This window comes from Myxocyprinus asiaticus, chromosome 25 (genome assembly GCF_019703515.2).
Source record: "Myxocyprinus asiaticus isolate MX2 ecotype Aquarium Trade chromosome 25, UBuf_Myxa_2, whole genome shotgun sequence".
NCBI classification, from domain to species: domain Eukaryota; kingdom Metazoa; phylum Chordata; class Actinopteri; order Cypriniformes; family Catostomidae; genus Myxocyprinus; species Myxocyprinus asiaticus.
In genome coordinates, this window is record NC_059368.1 from 36,686,407 (window position 1) to 36,701,895 (window position 15,489).

At 36.7% G+C, this 15,489-nt stretch overlaps 1 protein-coding gene across 2 annotated transcripts in view; it reads left to right on the plus strand.

Annotated features, from left to right (window-relative positions):
• LOC127415794 (E3 UFM1-protein ligase 1-like) overlaps positions 1–15,489 on the plus strand; it is a 28,663-nt gene that overhangs the window by 5,485 nt on the left and 7,689 nt on the right. The window contains exons 9-14 of one of the 2 annotated variants that reach the window (XM_051654740.1): positions 3,284–3,459; positions 3,590–3,766; positions 10,169–10,292; positions 12,640–12,762; positions 14,716–14,836; positions 15,013–15,179. In XM_051654740.1, coding sequence (XP_051510700.1) covers positions 3,284–3,459; positions 3,590–3,766; positions 10,169–10,292; positions 12,640–12,762; positions 14,716–14,836; positions 15,013–15,179 — 888 coding nt within the window. The remainder of the gene's footprint in view (positions 1–3,283; positions 3,460–3,589; positions 3,767–10,168; positions 10,293–12,639; positions 12,763–14,715; positions 14,837–15,012; positions 15,180–15,489) is intronic. The other variant, XM_051654741.1, reaches the window with a different exon arrangement.

The window sequence follows — 15,489 nt, forward strand, 5'->3', positions numbered from 1 at the left end:
GGCGTCTCCTTATAACTTAATTGTAAACACCCACAGTTCTGATTTGCTAATATCGCGCAGCCCCTCAAAAACAGCCATATTTGAAACTCAATCGGAAGAGAATAAACAAGCTCTCCACAAAATTATAAAACTAAATTTCAGGGTTTACACATAATGCACATCCAGCACATTGCATCCGAATATATTAAACTGTTCACTCAAGCACATCAGCACCATAAACTATCAAAGAGTCATGACATTTGAAATATTCATGAATGTAACTATTTACTCATGATTTTGCAGTCAAGTCCAAGTGTTTTTAACTGCCCCATCTTTCAGTAACGGTTCCTTTGCAAAGCTTGAGTTGTATTATGACATTCATAAGCAGTCCACGCTGATACTCGCACACACACAGTCCATAGCACAGTGAAACATGACGCAAACACATAGGTGCACTGAAGCGCAGATCACCAGAAACGCATCCAAATGGTCAAAGATGTCCAGTAAGTGCTTGTTTACATAGACCAACAATTAAAAATAGTGCAGATGGGCGCAAGAACAGCGAGACGCAGAGCAGGATATATCAGTGGTTGTAACTTGACACCGTGTCTTTTAAAAGTGGTGCGATAAACATGACTATGGTCAAAGACGTCTGTCTAGTGCATGTTATATGCAAAAAAATAAAATAAAATAAAATAAATAAAATTCCAAATTGTCCAGATGGGTCCCCTTTGGTGTTCAGGAATACTTGGTAACACTAGGACTGTCTCTCTCCCTTTCTGTTTATGATTTGAACTGTGCGCCAGTGGGCGGGGCCAAGGGTGCGATGACATGTTGTGGGGCATGTAAATACATCTGAGCAATGATGTCACAAACACACAGTTTTCAAAATGAGACATTTCAAAAGTGTGAGAACTATAAATGCTCTTTTTAGACTGGGGAGGAAGTTCTGAAATTTACAGTATGTTTTTATAGTACAGTTGTCTCTTATTCGTCTAAATATCAAGAGAAATCAAAGGATTTTTCATTTCATGACCCCTTTAAGTAGTTCATGGCCAGTCTGTTTTTTAAAACAGGCACTAATTTCAAAGACAGTTTCCACATTTGACTTGAAATAGCTAAAAATAAAACAATATGAATTGATGATTTTATGTTTATGGACAAATTCTGTGTTCTGTATTTGTTCAAATGATAATCTTGAATAGCCTTTTTCTTTGAAGACTGTAATAGTGAGTTCATGTCATGTCGGAATTACTGTAATTCATTATTTTTAAAATTCTTGGGGCTGCAGGAGCACTTGCTGCTTTTGCATTGTAAAATTTGTAGTTGAATTAATTACATGATATCCTGAATAATAAAAATTAATTGCAATTAATTTTATATAATTATTTGTTGAGAGAGACTCCCAAATAAGAATAATTCTATATATAATGATTAAATACATATAAATAGTTACTGGTATATTAAAATTATTATAAATAAAATATATATTATACTGTATAAAATAATTCAGATAATTAAAATGCATTACATTATTGAAGCAGACGAGTAAAGCATTGATAAGGCAATATGTTGTTTATTTCCATATTACTGAACATAAGCCTATCATTGGCCTGCAGTCCACAGTAATCCATTTTGCATTTCAATTCGTCAATCTGTCCGAGATAGATTTATTATAAGGGCTTTTCTTATGACAGAAAGCATGTACATATGCGTCAGACAGATGCTTTTGGAGTGTCTAATTTTAGTCAAACTGCTTTTTTAGGTTGCTGTGTTAAGACAAACTTAGTTCGAAACTTAGAAAAACACATCTCGAGATCCCTGCAATCAGAATTGCTCTCCGTCAGCTGTGTTTGAACAAGAACGCGTTCTCATCTTGTGTTATCGCCAGAGTCAAGCAAGACGAGTGTGGTTTGTTATCTGTACAGCTGCGTGTTGCCTGTACAGTTGGAGTTTCACTTACTGCCCCCTGCTGAAAACAGGAGGGAATTCAAACTTGAATTGCTCCGATGGGAGAAGCATTCCATATTAAGGTGCGGGGACATGATTAATTGTGTTAATTTTTTTTAATGTGTTATTTCTGATATTATTAATCGCACTAAATTAACATATTAAATCAACAGCTTTAATTTTTAAACAATTCTTTGTGTACTCCTTTGTATGCTTGAGTTAATGATTGTTTTATTTTTGACTTCTTGAATGTCGCAGTAAATTGAAAATAATTTGAAGTTAAAGCTTGCGGATAACAAAATGTAAACAGAAAGTTAAAACAACTAGACCTTCCGCACTGCACTATGTCCACATTGCATTTGTAGTGTAAATGCTAAAGAAAACACCCGTCTGACTGAAACATTTGGAAAAGCCCAAACATACAGTCCAAAAGTCTGAGATCACTAGTAAAACATTTTTCTAATTGAATACACTTCTTTCATTATAAATTGTATTATCTACTTAGCAATTTGAGTGACAAGTTAAAAGAATGTTTCGGGTTCAATACAAGTTAAGCTCAATTGACAGCATTTGTAGCATAATATTGATTACCACAAAAATTAATTTAGACTCGTCCCTCCTTTTCTTAAAAAAAAAAGCAAAAATCTGGGTTACAGTGAGTGGAAGTAAATGGGGCCAATTTTTGTTGTTGTTAAAATACTAATTTTTTATAAGTTTAGCCACAAGATGTAAACAATATGTGCATGTTAACGGGATTGTAGTGTGATAAAATCACTTACTAAACTTTTCTGTGCCATGAGAACTTCTTTGCCATGACAATGTCAACAAACCCTAAAACTCTAAAGTGATTGTAAAAATGACAATTCAAACAACTTTACAGCTCAAATAATACATGAGTTTTAACAGAAGAATAAATGTGAGTGCTTCCATAAAATTATAAGCTTCACACTTCTGCTTTTAAACCCTCCAAAAATTGGCCACATTTACTTCCGTTGTAAGCGCCTCATTGGAACCTCCATTTTTGCTTTTTTTTTTTTTTTTAAAGAAAAGGAGGGATGAGTTGAAATGAATTTTTCTGATAATCAACATGCCAAAAATACTGTCAATTGAACCCGGAATATTCCTTTAAAATAAAAAATTAACACTGGAGAATCTCCCCGAAAAAAGAATGATATGGTCAATAGGTCACAGGAGACACATTTGAAATGTGTTTATATCAGGTCAAGAGGCCAATCTGTCTCGGCTAAGACAGATGCACCAAGTGTAAATGGGCCCAAGAGGCTGTAGGAAAAAGTAGATCAGACATTGATGATTGTAAGCTCTTCTCAGTCCAGTTGTGTCTTTTCTCCTGCAGAGTTTGAGGCGCTGACACGTTTGGGGATACCTGATCCAGTCAGTTACATAAAGAAGCGCTTTAAATCCCACAAGTTGCTTTTTCTCAAATCCGTGTGTGTTGGCAAAGCCATTTTAGATCAGTTGGAGGCTTCAGTGGAGGAGGCCATCAACTCAGCCGCTTGGGTCGACCTACAGGTAGATTCATGCAACATTTTGGTGCAGTGAATATATAATGAATCATTTCACAAAAATGTGATCAAAACTGTAGGCTAATTTCTTTCTGTTTTAATTCTAAGAATCTAATTTCTCTCTAATTATTCTATAGCCGATGCTGCCTAGCAGTCTGTCTGAGGAGGATATAGGAATTCTGTTGAACGAGGTGATGAGGTCGATGAACATGCAGTCCAGCGCAAGGCTTCTCTCCACTGTCGTAGTCAGCGAAAAGTTCATCAGCGGATGCCTCGCTTTATTTGATGACATCATGCAGAAAAAAGCACAGAAGGTATCTTACAAGACAAAAATTAAGAGTCAGTTTATTGTAAAATCTCCCCATATACAGTATAACAGGTCTGTACATGAGTAATAGTTAGGTATGTCATAAAATATCAATACATCGATTATTGATCGGCACGTTATTTTCTTGATATGTTTTTGAGGCATCTATATATTAACATTTAAATCAGAAGCCTAATATGTGTGCTTTCCAATTCACTGTCAGTTGCCCTTCCGTTTAATGTAATCTGGTGTACTAGCTTTGGGAGACCACAGGGGGGTGATATAACATTTACTGTACTTAATACTGAAGGCGGTCGCACACCTCATTGCGGTTAGGACAAGGCACAGGTTTCACACAATAGGTGTGTCGATGCGATGCAGGAGGCAGTCCAGAGTTGTGAATGGAGTCACCATATACACAAAAGTTACAAAGGTTTTTGTACTTCTTCAAGAATGAACAAAGTGGCATTGATGAGTTTGCAGGTTAGTGCATGAGACTGGTGTAACTTGGAAACTGAACCATTAGAAATGTCAATGTTTATTATGCAATTTATCTGGATGTAGCCTTGAATAGGTTTCATTCAAGCTGGCGGCAGTGTGCGTACCTTCATAAAAAACGAGCCATGTCATCCAGACTCGTCCAGTATACGACTGCCTTTAAGTTACTCTGCTGCTCACTTTTTTACCAAAGTTATGTTGAGAAATACAGTATGTATGAAGAGACCAAAAGTATTTTGCAGGGTTATTATAGTTTTGTAATTTTAATTTTGTTTTAATTAATTATTTTTCATTTGTTCATTTTAATCATGGAACTTTAACTCTATTATTGTTAGTTTTAGTTTAGTTTGTTAGTTTTTATTTTAGTAGTTTTAGATTGCCAGAGTTTATGCATTTAGTGAAATCATTGAAATGTTTAATGTTGTTAAATTTCACAGGACTGTATAGTGTTATTTCCATCTATTGGTATTTTCATGTTTAATGTATGCCGGAATCAAATGTTAATTTTCTATTAAAAATGAAAATGTATTTCTGATCATTTTTATTTTATTTTTATCTTGCCTTCATGAAAATCCAATTCTTTATAAAAAAATTTTTTTTCATTAATACATTAGGAATACATTCAGGAAAAGTTTTGCACTGGCTGTTAAACACCTTCTTACTGCCATTGGCCTACATAATCGGGGATGTGACCTGGTGCTCCTCCTACTTTGACGGCAACATCTTTTTCTGGATAATTTCTTCACTCAGTCAAGATTAGTCATGTGGCCATGACAAAATTCATCATAAAGTACAATAACAGATGGTAACTGGTGCATATTATGGCCACATAGCATTACCGCATTAATGCAGAATGTAAACATGACAAATTACACATTCTCCACAGCATAAGTCATCACTGAGTTGTTAAAACAGCTTCTTTTACAGACATCATGTGGATTATATTTATTAAATGAGGCATGCACCTTGTCATTGATAACACATTTTAATGTCATAATAGTTGATATTTAAATGTAGTCTGTTGTCAGGCCAGCGTGCATCTCATATTTAAATGCTCTTCTGAATGTTGGCCCCAGAGGTGTGGGCGATGTCCAAATGTTCACAAATAGTGAACCGCCGCTCAACGGTTTCAACCTTCTTTTTAGCTCTGAACGATGAACGAAGAACTTTACCTTGATTAAATAGGAGCCTGGCCCTCGGCATACTCATAGATAAGTTCTTATCTTTAGCTTAGATCTAAAAAGAAGTTATAAACTGCTAAGCAACAAGACACTGTTTGCGAACATTTAGACACTGGCCATGCCGCCATGGGAGGCATTTAGAGGAGTATTTAAATATGAGGACGCTCAAGATGACATGTAAAACCTTAACTGGTGTGACATTAAAATGTGCTATCAGTGACCTCATGCCTCATTCTTTGAGTAGAATTCACATGAGATCTGTAAAAAAGGCTGTTTTAACCACTCGATGATGATTAAAAGTAAGATATAAGCAGGAGATAATGTGTTATTTGTCGTGTTCACCTTTTGCATTCATGGAGCAAATGCCCTAACATGCTATATGCGGCCATAATGTGCCTTGATTATACTCTGTTATTGTAATTTATGATAAATTAAACAACTGCACAGATGGACGTATAAAAGAAGGTTAATGGGTAGAATACAGACAAAAGAGGTATATCTCACTTTGGGCATATATGTAAATGGCTTTCGAATGCAGATGACACATGAGTGAAGCAGCATATCAAACAAACAGAGTGAATGGGCACTTTATTTTTTTTAATTTTTTTTTATTTTTTTATTTTGCATTTAACAAGAATACTACATATATTATGAACACGGTGGTGGTCAAGCACAAGGTACGAGAAAGTGACAGTAAATATACATAACTTGAGTAAGTGCATAAGGGGATAGTTGTGAAATATGACTTTCTTTCTTCACCAGAACACATCTGAAGAAAAATAGAAAAATATCTATGCTCAGAAGGTCCTTAATGCAAGTGAATGGTGATCTGATTTTTGAATCTCTAAAAATCACAGACAGTCAGCATAAACGTCATCCATACGCCTCCAGCTGTTAAATTAACAGTCTTTAAAAGCGACACGATTGCTTTTGGTGTGAAAAAGATAAATATTTACATACTTTTTAAACTCTAAATCATGCTTCCGTTCTGCAGCGGTATGAATGTGTGACGTAATCGTGTTGGCATTTGAAACAAGCGAGAACTGTGGCACGTGAGTCACAGCCGGAAGAGCAGTGCTGTTTGCAAGTGAGTAGGAGGAACGCTGTACAGTAGCTTGTTTTGTGTTTTTGTTTAGATCTGTATTTATCTGTTTCTTTACTCACAACTGTGTGTTTGTGTGCTTATCCTGGATGTCTCAACCGAGTGGAGAATGTGAGATTACCTCTGTATTATGGCAACGGAATACATCATACGAGAGACCGTGTGATCTCCACCCTCTCATGAAGCTTACCGGAAGCATTGATTTAGAGTTAAAAAGTACTTCAATATTGTTATTTTTCGCACCAAAAGTGATCGTATTGCTTTAGAAGAATTTAACCACTGGAGTCGTATCAATGACGTTTATGCTGACTGGCTGTGATTTTTGGAGCTTCAAATGAGAAATCTCCATTCACTTGCATTTTAAGGACCTACTGAGCTAAGATATTTTTCTAATTTTCTTTAAATGTGTTCTGGTAAAGAAAGAAAGTAATACACACCTGGGATATCATGAGGGTGAGTAAATAATGAGAGAATTTTCATTTTTGGGTGAACTATCCCTTTCAATGTTGTTCTGTTTCTCACCCACACATATCGCTTCAGAAGATATGGATTTAACCAGTCGTCTGGAGTACATTTATGTTGACCTTATGTGGATTTTAGTGATTCCTTTAGTGCAAATTTTGGCACCCATTCACTTGCATTTTATGGACCTACAGAGCTGAAATATTCTTCTAAAAATCTTCATTTGAGTTCAGCAGATTAAAGAAAGTCATACACATCTGGGATTTCATGAGGGTGAGTAAATGATGAGAGAATTTGAGTGAACTAACCGTTAAAGGTGAGCCTCTTGTGAGATGTGTTATGAGCCTCTTCTTTGAGGCTTCCCGTTATCCACGGTCAGTGTGGCCGGCACCTCCGCAATCCTATCTAGGGTGGTGGCCATGTCCTCAAAGAACTGATTTGTTGTCCTTCGATGCAGTGGTGCTCCAAGGATGCTCTATGTATATGTGCAAATTGTCTCCTTCACCGTCGGTCACTGCAGATGGTGTGGCCAGTACCGCTGCTACCAGGGGGAGTACACTATATATAATTGTGCATATGTCACTTAGTCTTGAAGCTCTTGGATCGGGGAAGTAGCTATGGATTGGCATGAGATGAAGCAAGGCAATTGTCCGCATTAAGTGAGTGGAGGCTATAGTGAAGCAGACAGAGCTCTAGAGGCGATTATCCATTTCATAGCTTTGCTCCCTCCCTCTTCCTCCCCCCTTCTTTCATTCAGTCTGTTGTTATTTGTGTTGGGTGGATGTGAATGTGTGGTATGCATGTGAATGTATAAGATATGGGTGTACAGTTGTGCTCAAAAGTTTGTATACCCTTGGAGAATTGGTAATATATGTACCATTTTTAAAGAAAACCTGAGTGAGCAGGCAAAACACATTTCTTTTATTTCTTATGGGATTCATATTCAACTGTAGGTTATAACAGAATGGCACAATCATAAAACAAAACATGGCAACAAAGAAAAAAATGAAATGACCCCGTTCAAAAGTCTGAATACCCTTAGTTCTTAATACTGTGTATTTCCCCCTTTAGCATCAATGACAGCGTGCAGTCTTTTGTAATAGTTGTCTATGAGGCCCCAAATTCTTGCAGGTGGTATAGCTGCCCATTCGTCTTGACAAAATGCCTCCAGGTCATGCAAAGTCTTTGGTTGTCTTGAATGAACCGCATGTTTGAGATCTCCCCAGAGTGGCTCGTTGGTATTAAGGTCAGGAGACTGTGATGGCCAGTCCAGAACCTCCACCTTTTTCTGCTGTAACCACTGGAGGGTCAACTCGGCCTTGTGCTTAGGGTCATTGTCGTGCTGGAAAGTCCGAGAGCGTCCCATACGCAGCTTTCATGTAGAAGAATGCAAATTGTCTGCCTGTATTTTCTGATAACATGCTGCTTTCATCTTGCCATCAATTTTCACATGATTTCCCGTGCCTTTAGTGCTCACACCCCCCCCCCCAAACATCAGTGAGCCACCACCATGCTTCACAATGGGGATGGTATTCTTTTCACTATAGGCCTTGTTGACCCCTCTCCAAACATAGCACTTATGGTTGTGACCATAAAGCTCTATTTTTGTCTCGTCACTCCAAATTAGAGTGTGCCAGAAGCTGTGAGGCATGTCAAGGTGTTGTCAGGCATATTGTAACCGGGCTTTTTTGTGGCATTAGCACAGTAAAGGCTTCATTCTGGCAACTCGACCATGCAGCTCATTTTTGTTCAAGTATCGTCGTATTGTGCTCCTTGAAACAACCACACCGTCTTTTTCCAGAGCAGCCTGTATTTCTCCTGAGGTTACCTGTGGGTTTTTCTTTGTATCCTGAACAATTCTTCTGGCAGTTGTGGCTGAAATCTTTCTTGGTCTACCTGACCTTGGCTTGGTATCAAGAGATCCCCAAATTTTCCACTTCTTAATAAGTGATTGAACAGTACTGTTTGGCATTTTCAAGGCTTTGGATATCTTTTTATATCCTTTTCCATCTTTATTAAGTTCCATTACCTTGTTACGCAGGTCTTTTGACAGTTCTTTTCTGCTCCCCATGGCTCAGTATCTAGCCTGCTCAGTGCATCCACATGAGAGCTAACAAACATATTGACTATTTATACACAGATACTAATTGCAATTTAAAAAGCCACAGGTGTGGGAAATTAACCTTTAATTGCCATTTAAACCTGTGTGTGTCACCTTGTGTGTCTGTAACAAGGCCAAACATTCAAGGGTATGTACACTTTTGATCAGGGCCATTTGGGTGATTTCTGTAATCATTATGATTTAAAAAAGGAGCCAAACAACTATGTGATAATAAATGGCTTCAAATGATCACTATCCTTAAATAAAAGACAGTTTTTTTTGCATGATCAGTCATATTGTCAAAATCAATGCCAAAATTTCACAATTTCTGCCAGGGTATGCAAACTTTTGAGCAAAACTGTTTTTAAATGTATGAAATGCATAAATACATACACTTTTTGTTTTTGTCCCTCTTTCCCCCTTTCTTCATTCCCTCCTAACAATAATAATAACATTAAATGGCAATTGTAATAATAGCAGTGATAATAATAATCCTCATTGTCAAATGATTATTGAAAGAGATAAAAAAGGAAGAAAAGAAAACACGAATGCAAAAAACAAGGCAAAACAACGAAAAGAACAATATTAAAAACCCCACACACAGACCAAAAAAAATAAATAAAAAAAATTCATGCATATACAGTGGTATAAAAAGAAAAGAGGTTCAGAAAACAACATTGAGGCATTTAAGAACAGGAAGCCAATGCAGTTTACAGAGGATGGGGGTGATTGAGAAAACCATCATGATTTTTTACAAGGACTGATGGTCCAAATAGCACAACCTCAGTTTGGTCAGTGTTGAATTTGAGAAAGTTACAAATATTATAACAAATCTGAGCAGATTGCATATGCACATGACTGATATTGCAATGCAAGCCTGTCACTCAGATCTAATAAGATGACCAAAAAAAACATATTAAAACACATTAACATGCAAACAACACATTTGGTGTACGCACTGGTTTGAAAGGGCATTTTGGGCATTGGGACAAAGTCTAGACTTTGTAAAAGTTTGTATGGGTCTGTCATTGAATGTGTTATCTATGTTCTCTGCTATCTTTGTAGGAATTAAAGAATAATCCTGTTTTCCTCATAACGGAGGAGGATATTAAACAGACATCTTTGTTGCTGGAGACCTCTTCCTTTTCAAAGAAAGACAGAAGAGACGAGCGCCGGAAGAAGGCTGCAGGTAAAGAGATTTTATTCTGGATATTTGCCTTTAATTATGCAGTGGCTTGATTAAATCATGAACTGTTGGTTTGAAAATGGCAGATGGTTGAGAATACCATTAGTATAACTTATGGAAAAAAATTATAATAATGAGAAAAGTCTACCTAGGTGTGCTGATTTACCTGCATTTCAAATGTTTTTTGTTTTTTTTAAAGCGGATGTAACTTTTTTAGTGTTAAGATACTTCCCAGCATAATAGGCAGAAAACTGTAAACGTTTTGTCTCTGTGGCGCTATAAAATCCCTGTGTTTGTTTAGAGCGACCCGCTTAGACCCGCCCCAACAACGTTACTCAGGGACTATTTGAAAGCTGTTTTGAAAATGTTAATTTTTGCAATTTCGCTCGGTGGCGCTAGTGTCACCTGCTAGTGTAGGTTTAAGTCATCCCCCAAAAATAAATATATATTTATTTTTCCAAAAGTTTGGAATAATGTACAAATTATGCTCTTATGGAAAGAAATTGGAACTTTTATTCACCAAAGTGGCATTCAACTGATCACAATGTATAGTCAGGACATTAATAATGTGAAAAATTACTATTACAATTTGAAAAAAATGTTCAGAACTTCTTAAACTACTTCAAAGAGTTCTCATCAGAAAAAATCCTCCACATGCAGCAATGACAGCTGTGCAGATCCTTGGCATTCCAGCTGTCAGTTTGTCCAGATACTCAGGTGACATTTCACCCCACGCTTCCTGTAGCACTTGCCATAGATGTGGCTGTCTCGTCGGGCACTTCTCATGCACCTTACAGTCTAGCGGATCCCACAAAAGCTCAATGTGGTTAAGATCCATAACACACTTTTCCAATTATCTGTTGTCCAACGTCTGTGTTTCTTTGCCCACTCTAACCTTTTCTTTTTGTTTTTCTGTTTCAAAAGTGGCTTTTTCTTTGCAATTCTTCCCATAAGGCCTGCACCCCTGAGTCTTCTCTTTATTGTTGTACATGAAACTGGTGTTGAGCGGGTAGAATTCAATGAAGCTGTCAGCTGAGGACATGTGAGGCGTCTATTTCTCAAACTAGAGACTCTGATGTACTTATCCTCTTTTTTAGTTGTACATCTGGTCTTCCACATCTCTTTCTGTCCTTGTTAGAGCCAGTTGATTTTAGTGTACACCTTTGTATGAAATCTTCAGTTTTTTGGCAATTTCAAGCATTGTATAGCCTTCATTCCTCAGAACAATGATTGACTGACGAGTTTCTAGAGAAAGCTGTTCCTTTTTTGTCATTTTTGACCTAATATTGACCTTAAGACATGCCAGTCTATTGCATACTGTGGCAACTCAAAAACAAACACAAAGACAATGTTAAGCTTCATTTAACAAACCAAATAGCTTCCAACTGTGTTTGATATAATGGCAAGTGATTTTCTAGTAACAAATTATCAATTTAGCATGATTACTCAAGGATAAGGTGTTGGAGTGATGGCTGCTGGAAATGGGGCCTGTCTAGATTTGATCAAAAATGACTTTCAAATAGTGATGGTGCTGTTTTTTTTTTACATCAGTAATGTCCTGACTATACTTTGTGATCAGCTGAATGCCACTTTGGTGAGTTAAAGTACACACAATATATACACACACACAATGTTATTTAAATTATATTATATAATATATTATATAATAATAACATTATAATTTATACATATTTGTACATATATATCTGTATACACATACATACAGTATATACACTTCACTCAAGACTATTCATCCTTGGAGTATCCCTTCAACATCCGTTCATGTTGTTCCAAACCTGTTTGACGTTGTTTGTTCTGTGAAACACAGAAGGATATGTTTAAAAATCCCGGATGCTGGTTTCAACATACTGACCGTCTATGGGGTCTTGAGCTTTCAAGCTTCAAAAAGGGCACAAAAGTACCGTAAAAATATCATAAGTATTTTATAGGACTACATTCCACTGTATTCTTATTCTTTGAAACCAAACAATAGCTTTGAGTAAGATAGACTGAAATTTAAGTCATCATTAGCGCATTTTATGGACCGCATTTATTGTATAATACTTTTAGTTTTATGTTACTTGTATATCCTTTTTGTAAGGTTGAAAGCTCGAGTCCCCATTCTGTCATTACATAGAAAACAGCAACCAGAACATTTTGCAGTTTTTCTCATTTTGTGTTCATACAGAAGAAAGTCATCTAGGTTTGGAACCACAGGAGGGAGGCTAAATGACAACAAAATTGTCATCTTTGGGCAAACTGTTCCTTTTGGACAAACTGTTACAGTAATGTTTTATAATAGCGTTCATTAGAAGTGTGTTGTTGGCTCTATGTGCTCACTGTCACTCAGAGGGCAGCGGGAGTGTGAAAGGAGGCGGAGGTGGAAATGCCAGAGAGATCCGAATCCGCAAAACAAAGAAGAAGGGCAGGAAGGATGAAGACAGCGATGATGAGACAACGCATGCCTCTCAGGGTATGAACACGGATACAGAGATTCCTGTGTGCTCGTTCAAACACAGACAGAAAGAAAACCAGGACTGATCTGCCCTTTGATGAGTTTGAAGCTATATGTTCACATCGTGTCGGAATTACTGTAATTATGAGATATTATTCTTTCTATGGTAATGCTCACAACACCAAAACTGCTTTTATCTGTTGAGGCCGCTGACAAATTGGTTCTTTTTACATGAAGTAATGACTGTCAAGTCAGAGCTTTCAGAAAATTCCAAGTTTACGTAATTACTCGGGCTGTGAATCGATTAAAAGTAGTTTTTTTACTACTAAATTATAGCACAGTGTTCTGATTAATTGATTCATTGTGATTAATCATTGTACATGGTATATTAAAACAAACATTAAAATATATTAACTTTATACACTGTCTCAAAAAACTTTTAAGAAATTGGTTATTCATTATTTATTTTGTACATGTACATTTTAAAATATTCAGTTTTTTAGACACATTTTTACTGGTATTAATATTTGATACAATTATGTGTATACATGTCATAAAATCAGTGGACATGTTGGTATTCAAAGTTCCTGGTGTTTTCCAGTGGACTTTATAAAAAAATAAAAACAGGATTAAATGGGCAGATTCAAGCTTTATTTGCAAGAGAAAGTGAACATTGCCAATGCATTATTAGACAATAAACATACAGATATAAAACAAATGGAATGCTTTTTAATACAGATTGAATTGAAAGTTCAAAATCTCAAAACGATTATTTTCTCTGGCTGCCAGTTTCACTTTTGGCAGTGGTTCAGATGACAGTGAGTGAGCGTTTTCGGGCGATGCGAAAAGGCAGCTTGCCCCTATCTCTCCCACACCTGGCTCATTGCTTGCTGGTAAGGTCTTCAGTCCTTGTACAGTAAATCTGCTCCCGTGTTAATTATGGCCGGGACATGCGTTGCGTGGAATGAATAAGCGTGCACTGCTCCGTGCAATCAGTTTCTGTGCTAGGATGTGAAGTCAAGTCGAGCGTGTACCTCCTGAAAATGTATATATGCCAATTTTAGCCACAGGAAGTGGAGGGAAAAACATTAATCAAGTTTTAGGAATTTTAAAAAAATTAAAAAATGGATACTGCATTAGTTGCATACATTTTTTTTTTTTAATACTATTTATCAGAGAAATTAAAGGGATAGTTCACCCAAAAATGAAAATTTTCTCATCATTTACTGACCCTCATGCCATCTCAGATGTGTAAGACTTTCTTTCTTCTGCAGAACACAAATGAAGTTTTTTTAAAGAATATCTCAGCTCTGTTGGTCCATTCAGTGCAAGTGAATGGGCTCCAAAATCCACATACGGTCAACATAAAAGTACTCCAGATGACTCCAGTGGTGAAATCCATGTCTTCTGAAACTATATGATAGGTGTGGGTGAGAAACAGATCAATAGTTATGTCCTTTTTTTACTATAAATTCTCCTCCCTGCTCAGTCAATCTCCACTTTAACTTTAACTTTCTCATTCTTCTTCCTCTGTTTTTGGTGATTCACATTCTTCATGCATATCGCCCCCTACTGGGCAGGGAGGAGAATTTATGATAAAAATGACTTAAATATTGATTTGTTTCTCATCCACACCTATCATATCACTTATGAACACATGGATTTAACCAACAGAGCTGAGACATTCTTCTAAAATCTTTGTTTGTGTTCTGCTGAAGTACTAAAGTCATACATATCTGTAATGGCATGAAGGGGAGTAAATGATGAGAGAATTTTCATTTTTGGGTGAACTAACCCTTTTATTTCCACCCATTATAAATAAATAATTGAAAGGATAAAAGCACAAATCTAGTTGCTGCATCTAAAAATAAATACTTTTCTTAAAGATATATTAACAAATGTTTACATTTTAACCATCTCCATCTGTCAGCTTCTCACATGTTGGTTGGTCTTGGAATGCATGTGTCACAGGTCGAAATAAGCCAGCAGAGGTGCCCTTCCTGTCAGTGGAGGAGATCATGGAGGTGCTGGAGGAGAAGGTGTGTGACAGCTCTGAAGAGATGCTACAGGAACTTGCAGAGCAGATAATAAGGTTAAAAACATTTTGTATTTACATTCAAGCAAATTGACACTAGATGTACAACACTGCCTCAGTATGTTAATAATTTGGAAGACACGCCAGAAGTTGTTGTTTTTCCAGGCTATGCTTCAGAGAATGTCAACATATGTCAAGTTTTAGAATCTCATGGAAAAATATTCCCCCCCCAGACCATTGAGTAAGACATACCAGGAAGTGGTTCGAACAACTTTCATGTCCTCTAGTTCGACCGTAGCAGGGGGGAGTCGAAAGAAAAACATGAAGGACCTTCAAGAGGAAATAACCAACTTGTACAACAACATCCGCCTCTTTGAGAAAGGAACCAAACACTTCTCAGGTTAGTCTGTTCTCTCTCTCTCTGTAACTTGAAATGTTTAAATGTGTTAAAGGGATTGTTCACCCAAAAATCAAAATGTCCTCATAATTTACTCTGCCTCATGCCATCCCAGATGTGTATGACTTTCTTTCTTCTGCAGAACACAAATGAAGATTTTTAGAAGAATATTTCAGCTCTGTAGGTTCATACAATGCAAGTCAATAGGTTCCAAAACTTTGAAGCTCAAAATTCACATGAAGGCAGCATAAAAGAATCCCTAAGACAACAGAGGTTTAATCCTTGTCTTCAGAAGCGATATAAGTGTGGGTGA